The 20,693-nt window shown below is 48.7% G+C and overlaps 1 protein-coding gene across 2 annotated transcripts in view; it reads right to left on the bottom strand.

Annotated features, from left to right (window-relative positions):
* The window catches only part of MATCAP1 (microtubule associated tyrosine carboxypeptidase 1), a 29,369-nt gene extending 10,537 nt beyond the window's left edge, over nt 1–18,832 (bottom strand). For both annotated transcript variants that reach the window (XR_011600986.1, XM_070952708.1), the window contains exons 1-5: nt 18,775–18,832; nt 13,522–14,140; nt 11,399–11,542; nt 11,184–11,316; nt 2,921–3,226 (exon numbers count right to left, since the gene is read on the bottom strand). Coding sequence is in view for 1 of the 2 variants with exons in the window: in XM_070952708.1 (XP_070808809.1) it covers nt 2,921–3,226; nt 11,184–11,316; nt 11,399–11,542; nt 13,522–14,082 (1,144 nt within the window). In the remaining variant the exon portion in view is untranslated. The remainder of the gene's footprint in view (nt 1–2,920; nt 3,227–11,183; nt 11,317–11,398; nt 11,543–13,521; nt 14,141–18,774) is intronic.
* Nucleotides 18,833–20,693: the final 1,861 nt, after the last annotated feature.

The raw sequence follows: 20,693 nt of genomic DNA, 5'->3' as shown, positions 1-20,693 counted from the left end.
TCCTTGGTTTTCCGAGGAGCTGAGGGAGATGAAGCGCTGGAAAAGACGCCTAGAGAGCGGTTGGAGGGCCAGTCGTTCCGAGTCTGACTTGACACTGGTAAAGTCTCATATTAAGACCTACCTAGTGGCGATAAAAGCGGCGAAATCTAGCTATTTTGCCGCTCTTATCGCGTCATCAGATAACCGCCCAGCCGCCCTGTTTAGGGTGACCCGCTCCCTCCTCCATCTGGGAGCGCGGGAGGACCCCTTGCAGGGCCGAGCTGAGGATTTTGTACAGTATCTGGATGATAAAATAACTCAGATTCGGGAAGACTTGGCCACCGACTGGGTTAGTTCAGACGAGATGACTGAGGCAGGCCTTGAGAGTGTTATCTGGGAGGAGTTCGATCCTGTGGCTCCCGAGGACGTGGACAGGATCTTGGGATGACTGAACGCAACCACATGTTTATTGGACCCGTGTCCCACCTGGTTGGTGCTGGCTTCCCGGGAGGTTACACGAGGCTGGCTCCAGGGGATTATTAACGCTTCTTTGAGCGAGGGTGTCCTGCCGGCCGCCTTGAAAGAGGCGGTGGTGAGGCCTCTCCTCAAGAAGCCATCCCTGGATCTGGCTGTTTTGGCTAACTATCGTCCAGTCTCCAACCTTCGCTTTATTGCGAAGGTGGTTGAGTGTGGTGGCGCGACAGCTTCCCCAGTACCTGGATGAAGCTGTCTATCTGGATCCGCTCCAGTCCGGCTTCAGACCTGGGTACAGCACGGAAACGGCATTGGTCGCGTTGGTGGATGATCTCTGGAGGGCCCAGGATAGGGGTTATTCCTCTATCCTGGTCCTATTAGACCTCTCAGCGGCTTTTGATACCATCGACCATGGTATCATGTTGCGCCGGCTGGAGGGACTGGGAGTGGGGGGCACTGTTCTGCGGTGGTTCTCCTCCTATCTCTCCGACTGGTCGCAATCTGTGTTGACAGGGGGGCAGCGGTCGACCCCAAGGCGCCTTCTTTGTGGGGTGCCGCAAGGGTCGGTCCTCTCGCCCCTCCTGTTCAACATTTATGTGAAGCCGCTGGGTGAGATCATCCGTGGTTTTGGGGTGGAGTTCCATCAGTATGCTGATGATACTCAGCTGTACATTTCCACCCCAGACCATCCCAATGATGCCTTGGAAGTGATGTCCCAGTGCCTGGAGGCCGTGCGGGTCTGGATGGGGAGAAACAGGCTTCGACTCAACCCTTCCAAGACCGAGTGGCTGTGGCTGCCGGCATCCCAGTATAGCCAGCTGATGCCATCGCTGGTTATTGGGGGCGAATCATTGGCCCCCACGGAGAGGGCCCGCAACTTGGGTGTCCTCCTGGATGCGCGGCTGTCTTTAGAGGGGCATATGACAGCCGTGGCCAGGGGGGCTTTTTGTCAGGTTTGCCTGATACGCCAGTTGCGCCCCTTTCTGGACCGGGACTCCCTACGCACGGTCACTCAAGCACTCGTCACTTCTCGTCTGGACTATTGTAACGCTCTCTACATGGGGCTCCCCTTGGGGTACACCCGGAGGCTCCAACTGGTGCAGAATGCGGCTGCGCGGGGGATTATGGGAGCGACGGGGCGCTCCCATGTGACTCCTCTCCTGCGCGAGCTGCATTGGCTTCCGGTGGACTTCCGGGTGCGCTTCAAGGTGTTGGTGATCACCTTTAAAGCGCTCCATGGCTTAGGGCCAGGGTACTTACGGGACCGCCTTCTGCCACCAATAGCCTCCCACCGGCCGGTTCGCTTCCACAGAGAGGGCCTTCTCAGGGTGCCGTCGGCCAGACAATGCCGGCTGACGACCCCCAGGAGGAGAGCCTTCTCTGTGTTGGCACCTACCCTATGGAACAATCTACCCCCAGAGATATGAGTGATCTCCGACCTCCGGATTTTTCGTCGGGCCCTAAAAACTTATTTTTTTCAGTTAGCCGGTCTGTCCTGATTTTAGGGTTAGTTTTAAAATTTTAATATTTATTTTAATTGACAAGTTTACAATTATGGGCCAAATTTATAAATTATTTTAACTTTATTTTTTAACTGTGATGTTTGTATAGATGTTTTTTATCTGGCTGTTCACCGCCCTGAGTCCGAAAGGAGAAGGGCGGTATAGAAATTCAAAAAAATAAAATAAAATAAAATAAAATAAAATAAAATAAAATAAAATAAAATAAATAAAATAAAATAAAATAAAATAAAATAAAATAAAATAAAATAAAATAAAATAAAATAAAATAAAATAAAATAAAATAAAATAAAATAAAATAAAATAAAATAAAATAAAATAAAATAAATAAAATAAAATAAAATAAAATAAAATAAAATAAAATAAATAAAATAAAATAAAATAAAATAAAATAAAATAAAATAAAATAAAATAAAATAAAATAAAATAATAAAATAAAATAAAATAAAATAAAATAAAATAAAATAAAATAAAATAAAATAAAATAATAAAATAAAATAAATAAAATAAAATAATAAAATAATAAAATAAAATAATAAAATAAAATAAAATAAAATAAAATAAAATAAAATAAAATAAAATAAAATAAATAAAATAAAATAAAATAAATAATAAAAAATAAATAAATAATAAATAATAAATAAATAAATAAATAAATAAATAAATAAATAAATAAATAAATAAATAAATAAATAAATAAATACTTTAAAAGCCAAATGGCTCCAGGGACTGTTGCAAGGAGGATCAGAAATTGGGATGGTGACGGTCACATAGGCCTTTCACCCCAGAATGGAGGGCAGACAGGCAGGCACTTCCCTGCATTCTCTCTCAGGAACCAACTGGCTGGAAAGGCAGAAGAGAAGGCACAGGGTAGGCCAGCTGGCCTCTGGCGGTCAGGAGGCCCAGAAAGGTTCAAGGGTGGCCGATCAATAGGTGCACCCCCCTACCTGGCAATGAGGTGTTGGACTGGCCTCGCTTGGCTCGCACGCAGTACTCCCACCGCACCCCGGCATCCTGCACGTAACGCCCCAGGTCCTGGAAGAGTTCGCAGAAGGACATGCGCCCAGCCTGGCAGACGGTGTAGTAGAGGAGGGCAGCCCTCCAGAGAAAAGGCTGCTTGCGGAAGAGGACACTGTGCAGGCTGGCCAACCCTTCCTCTGTGGGGTTAGCAGGCTTTAGGCTGTATTGCTTGCGGCCTTCTGAGCTGTGCCATGGCTGGGAGGCATTGTTGACTCCGCGGATGTAGTGGGTGCCTAGGAAAGAGGATGTAGCTTATTATAGCCTCATTTTGAAAATTGGCTTTGCTTCTATTGAACATCCCTTCATTTTGTTCAAGAAATCAGCACCCGCTTTGATTGGCTGGGGAGAGGTGGTCCTTCAAATAACCTAACCGGAAGCCATGTAGGGCTTTGAAGGTAATAACCAGCATCTTGAATTGCACCTAGAATCAAATCAGTAACCAACACAGCTCTAGTAAAAAAGGTGACCGACACGCAAATTGACATTTCAAACTGTATGGGCCACTGCCTTTTCAACCAGCTCAAGCTTCCGCATGCTCTTCAGAGGCAGCCCCACATAGAGCATGTTACAGGTTGGTCGGTCCAGATAAGGGCATAAATGGCGCACAATCAGCAATTCTCTATTTGACTCATGTAATTACCAATGGAATTCTTTTATCAATAATTAGAAAGCAATTTGGGAACTTGCCATGGCCAATCTGATAACAGGCCTAATAAGGACAGATTCATGAGATTAAATGAATTTGCTTAATTGATTTTGAGGGCAAAATGCTGTAATATGCAAACACTAGCGTTTTTTTCCAATGATTATCAACTCTCTACCTCAATGTGTAGAAGTGATACAGTTATACAGTAAATATTATGGGAATACAATAAATATAATCCCAATTGGTTAGAAGGTCCTAAAGATGTATAAAAAAGTTAAGATTTGTATATTATCTAGAAGCTGTCCAGTAGCTAGAAATTACTGTCTGCAAGAAAAAATACTGTATTAAGAACATTTCAAAATGTATCACCCAGAAGAAAGAGAATACATAGATGAAACTGTTGGTTTGTGGGAAAGAAATAATATTGTGAAAAGGAATTTTGCATCAAGGCTGAAAAATATTTAGAGACCAATGCCAGTGTTAATTCCACTTCAATACTTTAAATAAATTCATCTTTTAATTGTTAAATATCCAGGATCTCTTAGTTAATGTCTCATACTTTGATGGTAATTTTATTTTTTAAAACATTACTTAAAGTCTTATTGTTAACCTAAATAATATGGAATGGAAACAATATGGACACTTTGGGCTCACCATTTATACACTCCTATTAAGAACTACCCCTTCAAAAGTATAAGTATAAATTAAATGAGAAGTTACCAATGTGGGCAATACCCAGACACGCGATAGAGAATGTAAGTGTAGAAGAAAAAGAAGATGTGATTAAATACAAAGAGCTTCTTAACAAGGAAAGAGGTATACTACAATTAAAATCTTTGAATCAACTAAGAGAAGAAAGGATAATTCAAACATGGTTTCAGTATGTACAGTTGCAAGCTAGATGGAGAGAAGATCAGAAAATTGGTATCTTGCAAAATGAGGAGAAACAAATTAGAAATCAAAGTCAAATGGATATAAAAAGGTATAATGCATTGGTAGAAATAGATTCAGAAACGGAGTTAGTTAAGGACTGTATGATAAAGTGGGCACAAAATATTGAAGAACCAATAATGATGGAAACGTGGGAAAAAATATGGGTTAGAAATGTGAAGTTTACGCAAGCCCAAAACTTAAGAGAGAATTTTTATAAAATGTTTTATAGATGGCATCTAGATCCTAAAAAGTTAGCCTGTATGTATCCAAGTGTGCAACCTAAGTGTTAGAGATATGAATGTGATGATGCCACGTATTATCGTATATGGTGGACATGTAAAAAAATTAAGGCATTTTGGATAAAAATATGGTGGATTATTCAAAATATTCTCAAAAAGAAGATAAAATTTATTCCACAGTTCTTTTTGTTAGGTATAATTACAGATTGTACTGTTATAGAGACTAAGTTGATTTTAAATTTAATAACAGCAGCCAGACTTTTGGTGGCACAGTACTAGAAGGAAGACTTACCTACTATTGAAGAATGGACATTAAAAGTAGTGAATTTAGCAGAGATGGCAAAAATTTCGCCATTTTTGAAGGACCATTCAAATGAAAGACATATATGATGTGGGTGAAGCAGAAGAGTGCAAAAGTTGGCTTGAAACTCAACATTAAGAAAACTAAGATCATGGCATCCAGCGCTCTCAATTCCTGACAAATAGATAGGGAAGAAATGGAGGTAGTAACAGATTTTATTTTCCTGGGCTCCAAGATCACCGCAGATGGGGACTGCAGCCAAGAAATTAAAAGATGCTTGCTCCTGGGGAGGAAAGCTATGGCAAATCTAGACAGCATACTAAAAAGCAGAGACATTACCCTGCCAACAAAAGTGTATATAGTCAAGGTTATTCCCAGTTACAATGTATGCCTGTGAAAGTTGGATCATAAGAAAGGCTGAGCGCCAAAGAATTGAGGCCTTTGAACTCTGGTGCTGGAGAAGACTCCTGCGAGTCCCTTGGACTGCAAGACGAACAAACCGGTCAGTCCTAGAGGAGATCAACCCTGACTGCTCCTTATAAGGTCAGATCCTGAAGATGAAACTGAAATACTTTGGCCACTTAATGAGAAGGAAGGATTCCCCGGAGAAGAACCTAATGCTGGGAAAGACTGAGGGCAAAAGAAGACGGGGACGACAGAGAACGAGGTGGCTAGATGGAGTCACTGAAGCAGTAGGCGTGAGCTTAAATGGACTCCAGAGGATGGTAGAGGACAGGATCGCGATGGGTCGGACACGACTTCGCAAGTAACAATAACAATCAAGAGCTAAGAATTCTGGGAAACCCCCAGACTGCACACCACTCTTGAATGGGAAATGCTACCCTGTCCATGATGAAGGGTGGAACATGGCCAATCCTGGAAACATCCAGGATTGAGTTAGAGACAGTTGTTCCCATCTACACCTGTGCAGCCTCCAAACACTGGGACGGAGCCTTGATTGGCCAAGCCCAGGATTGAAAGATATAATGAGGTGTCATCAGCATATTGTTTCATGTAGTTGTGGAAGATGAGGGGAAAGAGGATAGAAGCTGCAGCACTCTACAATGAAGAGGCTGAGGGAGCCACCGCTCTGCCCCAACAACTGAAACTGGTCCTGGAGAAAGGAACAAAACTCCCATAAAACAGTGCTCTCCCCACTCCCCCTCAGCTCAGGTAGGAGGGACATCAGTGCTGAAGGTATTAAAAATCATCAAGAGATCAAGGAGAACACAGATAGATGCACCGAAGGTCATCTACAAGCTCCACCAAAGCTATCTCACTACTTCATCATGGTCTGAAACATGACTGAAACGTCTCATCCAGTTTCCAGGGCCAGCCGCAAGATGGACCGTGAAAGTAGGACGACCACTCCAGGGGTGGGTTCTACCTATCTTTACTACCGGTTTGCAATGGGGCCGCACATGCACTCTTTTGCACATGCGCAAAAGCGTTCTGATGACATCGGGGTCGGTGGGCGGAGCCTCCCGCCAGTTTTACTACCAGTTTTATAGAACCGGTCCGAACTAGGGGCAACCCACTACTGCACCACTCCTGACTTCCTCATGAAGCCACTGTCCTCCCAGATCTGGCCAGAGGCCATTTATCAGCTGCCTTTTATTTTTAAAATAATTTTTAATTCATTCAAATATTTTATTTGATTTCTCTTCATTTCTTCTTTGTCCCATCACAGAGTTTTTCAAGGCTTTAATAAGGCTCTTTTGTAAAATTATCCAGGTCATTCTCTTGGTTGGTCATTTGTATTTTACTTTTACTCTTTGAAACTTCCACGTTTCTTTTGTGGATTCAGTGAAACATCTTTTTCTATATTGTACTCTTGGCTTGTCAGTTGTAAACCCAACTATGATACCATCGCTGTCTTGTCAGATAAAATTTGTTCTACACCTGTCCTTTCCTTAATGATATCTTTTGGATACAATCTATCCATAGAAACAGATATAAGATATACCTACATTATTGATATTGCGGCTATTATTTTCTGATTCCATTCTTCAATAGTCTCCTTCAGTATTTTAATTGTGATAACGTTTTTTGCATATGCTTCCTCTGTCTAAAATTTTTAGTCCCATCTAGTGTCCAGTTTTTGAAATTATAAAATTGCTTATCTTTGTTTTGTCTTGTAAAAACCAAAACAGGATCTATTTCCCACAAGAAGCTGTTTGTTCTATATAACTAATTCCAAAATTCCAAAACAAAAGTTTCAAAATTCCAATTTTATCTGGACCCTTAGAGGGTGAAGGGGGATGAACATCACCCCAGAGTCACGATGCTAGGGAAGAGAGGAGAAGAAAGCCACAATTGGCAGTGACTGAGAAAGTGGTATCTGAGGGATGAGTTTCATGGATTCATCTGAACAACAATTTTCATACAGGTAGTCCTCAACTTTTGTGTGTGTATATTTTGTTTGTTCTCTAATATATGATGCCATCAAGAGAGTAAAAAAATTGAAATGGAAATGGGCCGGTCCCCTAGCAAGAACCCTCCCGGAGGGTAGGTGGGCCAAGGCAGTCACAGAATGGATCTGTGTCCACAAAAGAGGACCACGAAAGAGGTCCTAAAACATAAAAAGCGTCCACGAAAGAGACCTAAAACAAGACGGAGTGACGACATCAGCAAGTACAGGTAGTCCTCAACTGACAACCACAATAGAGCCCAAGTGAGTTTTGCCCCATTTTATGATTTTTCATAAAATAATGCTTGTCAGAAGATCGTAAAAGGGGTCACGTGACCCCGGGACGCTGCCACTGTCATAAATGTGAATCAGCTGCCAGGCATCTTAATTTTGACCACCTGATTATGGGGCTGCTGCAAAGGTCATAACTATGAAAAATGGTCATAAGTCACATTTTTCAGTGCCGATGTAACGTTGAACAATCACTAAATGAACTGTTGTTAAATCAAAGGACTACCTGTATTGTGGGCCCAACTGGCAAAGGAAAGCTGAGAATCGTATTGGTTGGGAACATGTGGAAGAGGCCTTCATCCTGCAGTGGATAGACGATGGCTAGATGGATGATAATGAGCCCTCAACTTACAACCATTTAGTGACTGTTCGAAGTTACAAAGGCATTGAAAAAAGTGACAACTGTTTCTCACACTTATGGCTGTTGCAGCATCCCCATGGTCATGTGATCAAAATTCAGACGGCTGGCAATTGACCCACATTTATGACGGTTGCAGTGTCCCAAGGTGATGTGATCAACTTTTGTAACTTTCCGACAAGCAAAATCGATCGGAAAGCCGGATTCACTTAACAATCCTGTTACTGAAATGCCTGAAATGATTCAATTGTTAGCAACTGGTTCAGAGTTAACAACTTTGGCAAGAAAAAGGGCAAAATAGGCAAAATTCACTTAACAATTAAGTTACTCAGTAATAGAAATGAGCTTAATTGTGGCCATAAGTTGAGGACTATCACTGTATTGCCAAAATCTCCCTACAAAACATAAACCACACTTGGAGTATTTACACTGGAGCTGGATAAACCAGTTCCAATTTGGATGAAACCTCAAGTTGTGGTTTTGCTTTCCTTGGAGTTTCTTTAAATCTGAAGCTCCAACCAATTCAGAAAAAGAAAAAAAACCTCTATGTCACTTCTCATCTCACTAAGGCCAACATATTTTATGAATTTCCAAATGATCTAAGTTCACTTTTAAGACATCTGGCATCTAGTGGCGATAAAAGCGGCAAAGCGTAACCACTTTTCCGCTCTTATTGCATCGGCAGATAACCGCCCAGCCGCCTTGTTTAGGGTGACTCGCTCCCTCCTACATCAGTGAGCGCGGGAAGACCCCTTGCAAGGGCAGGCTGAGGATTTTGCATAGTATCTGCACGATAAAATCGCTCAGATTCGGGAAGGCTTGGACTCTGACTGGGTAGATCCTGGCGGGGTGACTGAGGTTGGTCTTGAGAATGTTACCTGGGATGAGTTCGACCCTGTGACTCCTGAGGACGTGGACAGGATCCTGGGGAGGTTAAACGCAACCACATGTTTATTTGACCCGTGCCCCTCCTGGCTGGTACTGGCCACCCGGGAGGTAACACGAGGCTGGCTCCAGAGGATTATAAATGCTTCTCTGGGAGAGGGTTTCTTGCCTCCCGCCTTGAAAGAGGCGGTGGTGAGGCCCCTCCTCAAGAAGCCTTCTCTGGGCCCGGCCGTTTTGGCAAACTACCGTCCGGTCTCCAACCTTCGCTTTGTTGCGAAGGTTGTGGAGAGTGTGGTTGCGCGACAGCTCCCACAGTATCTGGATGAAACCGTCTATCTAGATCCGTGCCAGTCCGGCTTCAGGCCTGGGTACAGCACGGAGACGGCATTGGTCGCATTGGTGGATGATCTCTGGAGGGCTCGGGACAGGGGTTGCTCCTCTGTTCTGGTCCTATTAGACCTCTCAGCGGCTTTTGATACCATTGACCATGTGGGGGCACCTACGATCTGGAACGAGCTCCCCCCAGAGATACGGAGGATCCCGGATCTTCGCACCTTCCGTCGCGCGCTTAAAACGTTTTTATTTCATCAAGTTGGCCTGGCCTAAATCATCTCCTCTTTTAAATTTAAATTTTAAACATAAATTTTTAATCTGTTTAATTATGGGGTATTTTAAAATTCAGCCTAAATTATTTAATTTGTTTTAATTTATTTTAGATTTTGTATTTCCTGTGTTTTATCTTCTGGCTGTTCATCGCCCTGAGTCCTTCAGGAGAAGGGCGGTATAGAAATTTAATAAAATAAAATAAAATAAAATAAATAAATAATCATGCTGCACCGGCTGGAGAGGTTGGGGGTGGGAGGCACTGTGTTGCGGTGGTTCTCCTCCTATCTCTCCGACCGGTCGCAGTCTGTGTTGGCAGGGGGGCAGAGGTCGACCTCGAGGCGCCTTGCTTGTGGAGTGCCGCAAGGGTTGGTCCTCTCGCCGCTCCTGTTCAACATTTATGTGAAGCCGCTGGGTGAGATCATCCGTGGTTTTGGGGTGCGATGCCATCTGTACGCTGATGACACTCAGCTGTACATCTCCACCCCAGACCACCCCAATGATGCCCTCGAAGTGATGTCCCAGTGTCTGGAGGCCGTGCGGGTCTGGATGGGAAGGAACAGGCTTCGGCTCAACCCTTCCAAGACCGAGTGGCTGTGGATGCCGGCGTCCCGGTATAGCCAGCTGGTGCCATCGCTGGCTATTGGGGTCGAGTCACTGACCCCCACAGAGGGAGCTCGCAACTTGGGCGTCCTCCTGGACACACGGCTGTCTTTAGAAGAGCATATGACGGCCGTGGCCAGGGGGGCTTTTTATCAGGTTCGCCTGATACGCCAGTTACGCCCCTTTCTGGATCAGGACTCCTTGTGCACAGTCATTCATGCCTTGGTCACGTCACGCCTGGACTACTGCAACGCTCTCTACATGGGGCTCCCCGAGGAGCAACCAGAGGCTCCAGCTGGTGCAGAATGTGGCCGCGCGGGTGATTATGGGAGCGACGTGGCGCTTCCATGTAACGCCTCTCCTGCGCGAGCTGCATTGGCTCCCGGTGGTCTTCCAGGTGCGCTTTAAGGTTTGGTTCTCATCTTTAAAGCGCTCCATGGCTTAGGGCCAGGGTATTTGCGAGACCACCTGCTGCTACTGATAACCTCCCACTGGCCAATACGCTCTCACAGAGAGGGCCTCCTCAGGGTGCTGTCGGTCAGGCAATGTCGGCTGGTGGCCCCCAGGGGGAGAGCCTTCTCTGTGGGGGCACCTGCCCTGTGGAACGAGCTGCCTCCTGGAATACGATTGATCCCAGACCTCCGGACCTTCCGTAAAGCCCTGAAGACATTTTTATTCCATCAAACCGGCCTAGCCTAAATGGTTTTTAATTGGGATTTTAAATTTTATGGATTTGGGGGTTTTAAATTGGGAAGCTAGTGATTTAATTCTTTTTAATTATCTTAACTTTTGTATTTGTATGTTTTTTAATTTTGGCTGTTCACCACCCTGAGTCCCTTCTGAGAGAAGAGTGGTATACAAATTAAATTAATAAAATAAATAAATAATAAATAAAAGGGGGAGACATCTTTCAGGGCTGACCTATCTCATGACGCAGCATGCCCTCCAGCCAGTTCTGACGCGCTCCAGAGAGGTTGATTGCTAAAGTTGGGCGGCTATTTTCCACCATCATGACCGCCTGGGAAAGGAGGTCTTCTGTGAGCTGAACCACCACCTGGAGAAAAGAAGCAGAAGGAAAACAATGGAGACAGGATATCTTAGGATGATTCCCTTTGGAGCAGAACCCCAGAATTCACCTCTCCAGAGCAGCCTTCCTTCTGCATATACTTCCTGGTGATGGACCAGATTTGGCATTTGGTAAGTAGCTTTCCACCATTGGAGGCCTCAAAGCTCTCATAAGTACCGTATTTTTGAAGGACAGCATTGATTATTCCAGTAGCCTGCAACAGATACACAAAGTGGATATCAAAAAGCTCTAAGTTTTGCTCTGGCCTGGAGTGGGGCCAATTAAGATTGCACTGAACATCCAGGTAGCTGACCTGAAGACTGGATTCACAAATCTCACTAGACTAGATAAATATTGAGATGATTCAGGTGGTTATGGAATCATTCCTTATATTAGCATGTTAGCTGAATCAGATCATTACATTAAGTAACTCTAGTTGATTGGGGGGAGGGGGCTTCTCATGTTCTGTGAACACAAAAATGTTTGGCTAGTCCAGGTTTAGGGTTTGGGGCGTCATGAAACCAGTCGTCATTTTGCAGCATGACAATACCATCACTAGGGGACAGAACTGGAGAAGGTCATAAAGTATCAACATCTGAAAATCAAATTGGCAAGTACCAGCCATGGTAGCCCCAAGGGGTTATTAGCATGCCAGGCCCCATACTAGAAACTCCTTGGGAGCCATTTGGTTTGCAGTTGCTTAGCCTTACTGCGGTGGCAAATGTGATGGCACAGAAATGCTGGTATGGTGGCACAAGATCCTCCCATTTATCATATTCTTTGAGCCTGCCATTTTTTAAATCCCTCTTTTGTAAGGAAGGAAACCTATTTACTCAAACCAGTGTTCCTAAACTGGGGGTAATTGGGAGATATCCTGGGGCTAATGGTCAATTTGTAATTGATTGTGAATTAAGGATCCAGTTTGGGGAGGCTGCCACTACCAAGATGCTTGTGTAAAATAACAAGATGCTTGTGTTGTGCGCATCATGACAAGACCAGGAAAAGAACGGGGTCAAACAGTCAAGCCTCTGGCTGAAAGATTTTCAAGTATGAAAGCAACAGATGGCATGCTGCCAGAACAGAAAGTCTGAGAATTTGGGAAATCGGCTCAACATCTTGGCATGAGCCAAGGAGCTGCAAAACAAGATCCAGGGATGAACAGACTCTGCTCTCCCCACATCCCTGCCCTCCTTCCCCTGGCAGGTCCTTCTTGTTGACCACACTGGCAGGTATGCAGGCACCCAGGAGGGCCCTGGGAGGGAGGCTGGGCTTGCCACCGCTGCTCTGTGTTGTGGCCCACCAGCGGCCAGCATAGCTGACAGCAGATTCAAACAGTGAGGATGTTGGGGAGGAACCTGGGCCAGTACTGGAGTCTGGGGAAGGCTCTGATGAGGGCTCTGCGTCCGAGGCAGAGAGGGGGCCAGGGCTGTATGACAGGTATCAGCTGCCTTCGGAGTCAGACATCAGTGAGGCAGAAGAACAGCTGGGGCCTGTTCCCAGGGTACGCGTGCACAGAGTTGCCAGACGAAGGGAACAGCTAAGGAATAAGGGTCGACTTGGGAGTAAGGCCACAAGTGGATGATGAAGGGCCCCTCCCATAGGGAATAAAAGAGGCTCAAAAGGGGAGGGGTGTTTGCAGGAGACAATTAGTTCATTCCTGCATTCTTGCCAAGTATTGCAGCGTCTGAAAGATATTGGCCTGGCACTCTCCAAGCCTGATAAAGGTCGGTAATTGTGAACTATCTTGAAAGGCTGGGGGAGGAAAGACTTTGCTGGAGAGGAATTCACTGTAAATTAAATAAAAGGGGTTTATCGGGACAAGGACTTGGCTTCGTGCCGCTGGGGAAGCCTAGGTCAGAACACTCTGCTCCCAGCAGCAACTGGAGGGAAGTTCTATGTGGCCTGGCCAGGGGACAGTGCCACTGCTTCTCCTGGGGTGCTGATCCTGGGCTCCCTTCCAAGGCTTTGGGAAGGGCATGTGGCATGGGGCCTGCAAGGGTGCAAATGCTAAGGCGGGCTCTTCCCTGGGCATTCTCTCAGCAGGGATGGCACAGGGAATCCTGCTGCCTGCAGGCAGATGGACTCGAGAACCTCTTTGGCCCCCTCCAGTGGTCCTCATCCAACCACAGCAGCTTCCCTTTGAAGGGCTCCCTTTGGGAAAGAGCCACAAGAGCCGGCCAGAGGGAAGGCTACCTGCACCAGGAACTGCCCAGAGGCTTCTTGGTATTTTTCCAGCACGGCTTCAGGGACGGACTCCCCATATTCAAACTGAGGGTTGTAGGCAAACGAAGACCGGAAGAATCGCTCTCGCTCTGCCTCCAAGTTGGCTGGCCGTAGGGCCACCAGTAAACAGGGGCTTCTCTTCCTGGCCCAGCATGCCCCCTCCTCGGCTCTGGCCCTGGGCAGGTGAGGGAGGGAGGCAGCACTGCGGATCCGGCCCCGCGCCCAGTTCTTCTGGTTCACCAGGCAGCTGCTGTCGCTCCGGTGCATCCAGCTGCAAGGGCCCTGCAAGGCGAGGCAGGGGCGCAAGGCGGGGGGACCTTCCAAGCCCCGGAGGAGTTTTGGCTGCTTGGTCCTCCTTCCAGGCCCCGAAGAATCCGACTCTGGAGATGGAGGAGAGGACAGGAAGGGGTCGGACTGCCCCCTGACATATGGAGGGCTCTCTTTCTTTCTCCCACCTCTCCCAGATTGTGGGTCTGCGTGGAAAACCCCCGGATGCAATGGCGGATGATAGGCTGGAGAGTCAAGCACCATCTTGTGATTGTGTAGCCGCTGGAGGCCTCATGAAGCCAAACCTGGGATTGGGAGAATGCTGCAAACAGAGGAAAAAGACAGCTGGTTGGATTTAATTCACACCTCACCAGAAACTTAAGCTGCATTAAATGCTTCCTCCTATTTTCTCAACAACACTCCTGTGAGGACTGGCCCAAAACGTCTGGGGCTTCATCACTACACTAAACCATCTCCTGGGCTGGTCCCCCAGGGAGGGAGGGTCTCTGGGGGCCTGCCTGGTCCCCAGGGAGCCTCTGAGGAAGATGTGAGGTGACAATCTGCTCCCCGGTCCAATGCCCCAACCTCATCTCAGCGCTTGCAGAAGAGTTGCGCTGCGGAAAAGCCCGTCAGCCAGGGAAGGCCCAGTCCCAGACTACAGCCTCTCTCGCCCTGAAGACTGGGGCACCCAGTGAAAAAAAGGAGCCGCTTGAAGGGTTTTACTTGTGCCAGTCTGAAATCCTCCTTCTCAGCCCCGGGTTGAACTTCCCTTCCCAGGGACTGAGAGGGCAGCCACAGCATCACTTGAGCCACCAAGGGTGGAAATACAGAATTGAGAATCATCCGCATACTGGTGATACCTCCACCCACGGTGATCCCACCCAGCGGCTTCATGTAGGTGTTAAAGAGGAGTGGAGAACAAGGAGCAGCCGTCATTTGGTCTCTCGCTCCCTATCAAACACCAATGGGGACCGTCCTTGTAGAAAGGAGCCAAACCATTTTTGGCCAGCAGAGCCGGGGAGAGCTGGGGAGGCTGAAAACAGGCATCTGATGAGGCCTCCGCGTGGCCTGTTCTGACCAGCAGAGGCACTGCGGACCAGTCCTGTGATATTTCCAGGCTGGCCCCGTGGGCTAGATTTAAGCCCTTCACGGGCCCATGGGCCTTGAGTTTGATACCCCTGTGCTAAACAAACTTTATCGCCATCTTTGACAAAGTGACTAAATTAGGGGATTAGCAAAATGCTGTGAACAGAGTTTATTTGGACTTCAGTAAGGCCTTTGATAAAGTAGATCCCAGCCTACTTCTTGGTAGGATAGAACAATGTGTGATAGACACTGCCAGGTGGACTCACAACTGATTGACCAACTACACCCACTGGTATTCCTCAATGAAACTACGCTACTGGTAGAAGATTAAAGAGAGAACCAGCCTAGAACTAAAGAGAAATTTCCTGACACAGAGAACAATTAATTGCCTCATGAAGCTGTGGGTGCTCCATCACTGGAGGTTTTTAAGAAGAGACTGAACAGCCATTTGTCTGGAACGGCATAGGGCCATGATGGGGAACCTATGGCACGCCTGCCACCTGTGGCACGCAAGCTGTCGCCCTAGGTCAGCTCCACTGTGCATGCGCGCCTCCCACCAGCCAGCTGATTTTTTGGTCTCTGCCACGCATGCAGAAGACGTGCGGGCATGCCCATGCCACCCCTCCCCTCCCAGGAGTCTCCACGCGGCCCATTTTGAATGCCAGGAAAGTACAAGGCTCGTGTAGAGGCTCTGGGAGGGTGAAAAACGGGCCTACCGGAAGTCCAGAAACGGGCCATTTCCAGCCTCTGGAGGCTTCAGAGAGGCCTGCTAGGCCCAAAACGGGGTGCGGGGGGTGCGTGGGGCTTTTATTTTATTGCTGTGGGCATGCACGCACTTTTGGCACCCGAGGAAAAAAAAGGTTAGCCATCACTGGCATAGGGTCTTCTATGCCCCTTCCAACCCTACCGTTCTATGTTCTAATCTAAACCTTAAAAGTAAATTGAGGCTTGCAAGTAACGGGAGACCAGGATCAGTGGGTGAGCTGTTCCCCAGTCTTCCAGGCCCTTCTCCAGGACTGCCCCAAGTTGACTGGGACAGGTTCTGCCACCGCCTTCCTGAGCAACTGCATGGGAGTTTGCAGTTGCCTTGGAGACCCAAACCCGGTTCCTATAGTGAAATTTTCTCTCACCCACCCCCCCGGTCCGTCCTCAGCAGCCGGCTCTCTCCTCCCCCCAGTGGCACAACCACAATCAGCCACAGTTTCATTTTCCTCACTGGAAAAAACAGGTGCCGAATCTCTGGGTTCTGCCTTCTCAACATCACCTCTCTCCACTTCCAGCAGACCTGCACTGTCTTTGACTTTCTAACCTACGGAAGGTCATTTTAATATATATATGTGTATATGTAGAATATAAATATGGAGAAGGGCCTGGAAGACTGGGGAACATCCTCAAAAAGCAGACGAAGGGAGGACCTGGGAAACTACAGAGCCACAACTTGGTTTCTGTCCTCCGCAAAGTCTTCAAACAGTCCATCAACACCATGTTTGTGAGCATTCGGATAAGCATGTTAGAATCAATAGGAGCCAGCATGGACACCTCACAAACAAATTATGCTGGAATATCCTTATCTATTTTGACAGCGGGTCAAGCTTAGAAGACGGAAGAAATGTCTGCACCCAAAGAGGGCCTGCTTCACCTTGGAAGGGATTACCAGGGGACATGGCCCTGGAAAGATTCCTACAGAATGTCAGCCAAAATTCTGCAATAGAGTCAGTTGATAGGACACAAATACTTGCTATAACACCTAAAAGAAACTTCATTGCTTATGTCGGCCTGCTTAATTTAAGCTGATGTACCCTGCCTTTATAAAACACATCCTTTTCAGCACATCTCACCACACCCCAGAAGAAAAATGAGGGAAACCAAGATCTCAGGGGCCTGAACAGATTCCCAGGATCAACCCCTCTGCCCTCTCCATGCCCAGGAGGGGGAAGGGAGGGGGGCAGGCAGATCCTGGCTAGGCTTGGCTGCCCACCTGCTTGGTGCTGTGCTTGGCCCCACTGGGCTAGCCTTGGAACCAGAATGCTGGCCTTGGGAGCTTTGGGGCTGCTGGGGAAGGCTTATGCCATCACAATGGCTGGGGGTTGGAGGGAGGAGATGCAGCACCAGGACTACAGCTGCCCCCAAAGCCCCTGCTGCACTACCAGCCTTGCCCAACAGACTCACTCCAACCCCAGCCACACCAAGGCTTGCCTGCCCCAAGTCACTGCTTCTTGGAGGCTGAGGAGACCCACATATGCAGCCCACAGTGCTGTGGGAAGTGGTTGGTAACAGGGAGTCCAAGTTCAAGTTCCCCATTATGTGCCAGGGAACTGGGACCAGGCACCCTTTTGGCCTCACTTCCCTCACTTAGGGGATTGTTGGTGGGAAATTAGAGGAGGGAGATGCTGAAGGAAAGGAGGGGGGAGGTGTAAATCTAGTAAGCAGCAACAAACACAGCAACAACAGCCAACAAAACCCATTGAATCCATTAGAGAAGATTCAAAACTTGGTCAATCCGTATTTTGTTTCATACAATTCACTGCCAGGTTAACTTTAATCTACTGATATATCAAGTACTGCAATTTATATGCTTCTCCATTTCCAGAGATTCTGAACACCATGTAATGCTACCACCAAAACCAGTTAGTGCCATTATGACTAGATGGGTGTGATGCATTCTTAAGGTGGTGCATACAGGTGAGTGGCCGAGGACGGCCCATGTCTGAATCCGGGAAAGGAGCATGGGGATAGAGCCTTGGTAGTACAGGGGTTTAAGGCACCCTGTTATTAAGCTGGTTATTAAGACCAGCTGCCTGCAATTACTGCAGGGTTCGAATCTCGCCAAGGCTCAAGGTTGACTCAGCCTTCCATCCTTTCAAAGGTAGGTGAAATGAGGACCCAGTTTGTGGGGGCAATAAACTGACTTTGTATAAATATACAAAAGGATGAAGGCTATTGCTGAGCACATTGTAAGCCGCCCTGAGTCTCCGGAGAAGGGCGGCATATAAATCAAATAAAAAAAAAAAAGTATATCTCGATTAAGTTAAGGGAGGAGAAGCGGGTTGCATGAAAGCTTCCAACATTCTGGACTCCAGCGAGATCCACCGACTCTGGAGGCCAACTTGGCTGTGCGTTTTCATGCGACTCGGAAAAGGCTCAATTTAACCTCTTCGCTGCCGACTCCCCCGCTAGGCTGGAGGAAAAGGTTTCATGTCATTGTTATCACTGGAGGCGGAGCTTTTTTCTGGGAAAGTCCGTTCCCTCGAGCCAGGAGCTAAATCCACCGCGACGGTCTTGCGAAGGAGCCCCCACCAAAGGGGGTCAGCGCCGGCCGAGCGCCTTTCCGGCCTCCCCGGGGACCCCCGCGGCCCCAGCCAGGCCTCTCCCGCCCACGGCCCTCGGGCGCTCCGCCGCCGCCGTTTCCAGCCAGCCTTTCCCCGAAGCCCGCAGGGCGGAGGCCGAGCGCTTGACCTCCGCCCCGCAGCCGCTCACAGGGGCCGGAAGCCGCCGACCTCCGCCTGCCTCGCCGTCGGGTTCGAAGGGGGCAGCTGCAGGGTCCCGCCGGCACGGAGCGCCAAGGCCTGGGCTTCGCATGGCAGACCGCAGCACGACTCCCCCCCCCCCACTGCCCGACCCCCGAGCTCCCCAGGGCGGCCCGGCTGCAGCGTCGCTCCCGCTGCGGAGCCCGAGGCGGGGGGGGCATCGCTCTCTCCCACCTCCGGCGCCCGCCCCGCCCTCGCTCTACCCCCCTCCCCCCCCCCCCGAAAGCGCGCCGCCCGCGGCCGAACTGGCTTCCTTCGGCCGGCTTCTCTGCCCCCGTCCCGGGTCCGGCTGGAAGTGGCGCCGCCCAGCACAGGCGACGGGCTGAGCCCGAGCATCACCCACCTGCCCCGCCACCGCCTGGCTCCAGTCCCCCCGGGCGGCCCCGGCGCAGAGAGGGGCGCCGTCCTGCGGGCTCCGCGGGGGCTCCTGCCGGCCACGCCCGCGCTCCGCAGTGGGTCTCGCCCGCTTGGCCAGCGCCGGGCCGGCCGCCCCCGGAGCATGCTCAGTCGCGCCACCGCGCCTCGCCAGCCCGTCCCGGTGCCCAGCCGCCCGGCGGCCCCAGCAGGAGTCCGGCCGAGGGGGGAGGCGGGGCAGCCGGGCTGGACCGCGACTTCGGGGAGCGACGCTGGGGCCGGCCGGGAAAAGCTGCGGGCCGGCGATGGGCCGGCCTTGCCCGCTTCCCCTTGGAGGGAGCGCTCGCGCAGGCTGTCCGGGCGCAGAGGGAAGGGAAGCCGCCACCGCGCGGTTGACCCCTCCGAAGCATCCCCGGCGCAGCCCGGCCTGGGCCGCGGTGTCGTTCCCCCCTTCCGGCCCCGCGAATGGCACCTGGCTGCCGGCGCTCGAGGGTGACGGCGTCCCTGGCGGCCCCTCCGGCTGGAAAACGGCCGCGGGCTCCCCTGTGTGCAAGCCGTCCCATCGCCCCCCCCCCCCCGCGTAGGGCCCGTGGACGGGCAGGAGGAAGCAGCAGGTGCCCCCTCCCCACCTGGGAAGTGACAAATCTCCTCAGGTTTCCAATAACTTCTTTTGGTGGCAGGTTCTACTTTTGATGTTGCCTCTTTGCAAATAGCGCGATCCAAAGAATTGTCAGTCTTTTACATTCAAGCCAGGCCAGGCAATAGTTTAAAGCCTCCAGGACCCTGCCTTCTGTGTAATAAAGGTGCACCTGCATTATGCTTTGGTTGTTTGCAAACTACTCCCAGTTTCCTTGTGGTTCAAAGCATAAATTGTTTAGTTTCAGTGTGCCTGTTCTTTATGACTTCACATAAACCCTTTGCAAAAATTACTTCCATATCCTTTATTGTCTAAGCGAGACACACTCAACACATTTTGATCTAAATCTGGTACATATAAACCTTAAACAATTTACCAATACATGATACATATGCATATACAGTTCCTTGCCTCTGTACAAAAGAATGATTATCATTCTGTTGATCAGGAATTTGATGATTGGCAAAAGGAAATGTATGTTGAGATAGCAAAACTAAAGTTCAGGCCTCTGCAAACCCTCCAGGCTATGGAAAGTTCCAGAGGAAACCACTAACCTGTGGGTTAGACATGTGACCAAAGGAGACCACAGAAGGCGTGCAGAAGAAGAATATTTTTATCATTTCTATATCTCTATACCACGGGTGTCAAGCACGATTTCATTGAGGGCTGCATCAAGATTATGTTTGACCTTAGCGGGGGGTGGGAGGGCAGGGTGAGCTTGGCCAGCTTGACGTCACTCATGTCATGGACACATGATGGCCTGAGCACTTTGCCAGCGAAAATAGGCTCCCAAGCTCCATTTCAGCTGTGATGACCTTCTGCAACCCTCTGCCAGCCAAAATGGAGCTTAGGAGGGCCGCACGTAGCCCTCCTGTAGGATATAAGAAAATTCAAAAATAAAATAGTATGTAGGTATATAGGTTAGAAATGCATATAAGTGAAGATTCAATTTTGCTCAGGCAGAGGGTTAGACTGGATGACCTCCAGGCAGTGGTGGGTTCCTCGCGGTTCGACCCGGTTACCCTGAGCCAGTAGCGGTGACAGTATGACGTCACCAAACCAGTTCTGCCCCCCCCTGTTATTCTTACATTTTATTTGGCCCCACCCCCAATCTATTGCTGCCTCCTGAGTCCCAGCTGATGGGCTATAAGGAAAAAAACTGTTTAAACTCTTGCCTGGGCTTCAAAAGGCCGCCCTACAGCTGATCAGTGGTAAAAGGCAGTTTGGTGGTAGACCGGTGCCTGCAAAAATAAATGAGTAGACCAGTACAG

Source organism: Pituophis catenifer, unplaced genomic scaffold (assembly GCF_029215685.1).
Source record: "Pituophis catenifer annectens isolate HBS135680 unplaced genomic scaffold, rPitCat1.0.hap2 SCAF_13, whole genome shotgun sequence".
Lineage (NCBI taxonomy): Eukaryota > Metazoa > Chordata > Lepidosauria > Squamata > Colubridae > Pituophis > Pituophis catenifer.
Note: the sequence above shows the minus strand (reverse complement) of the source record. Positions and strands in the feature narration are given on the sequence as shown.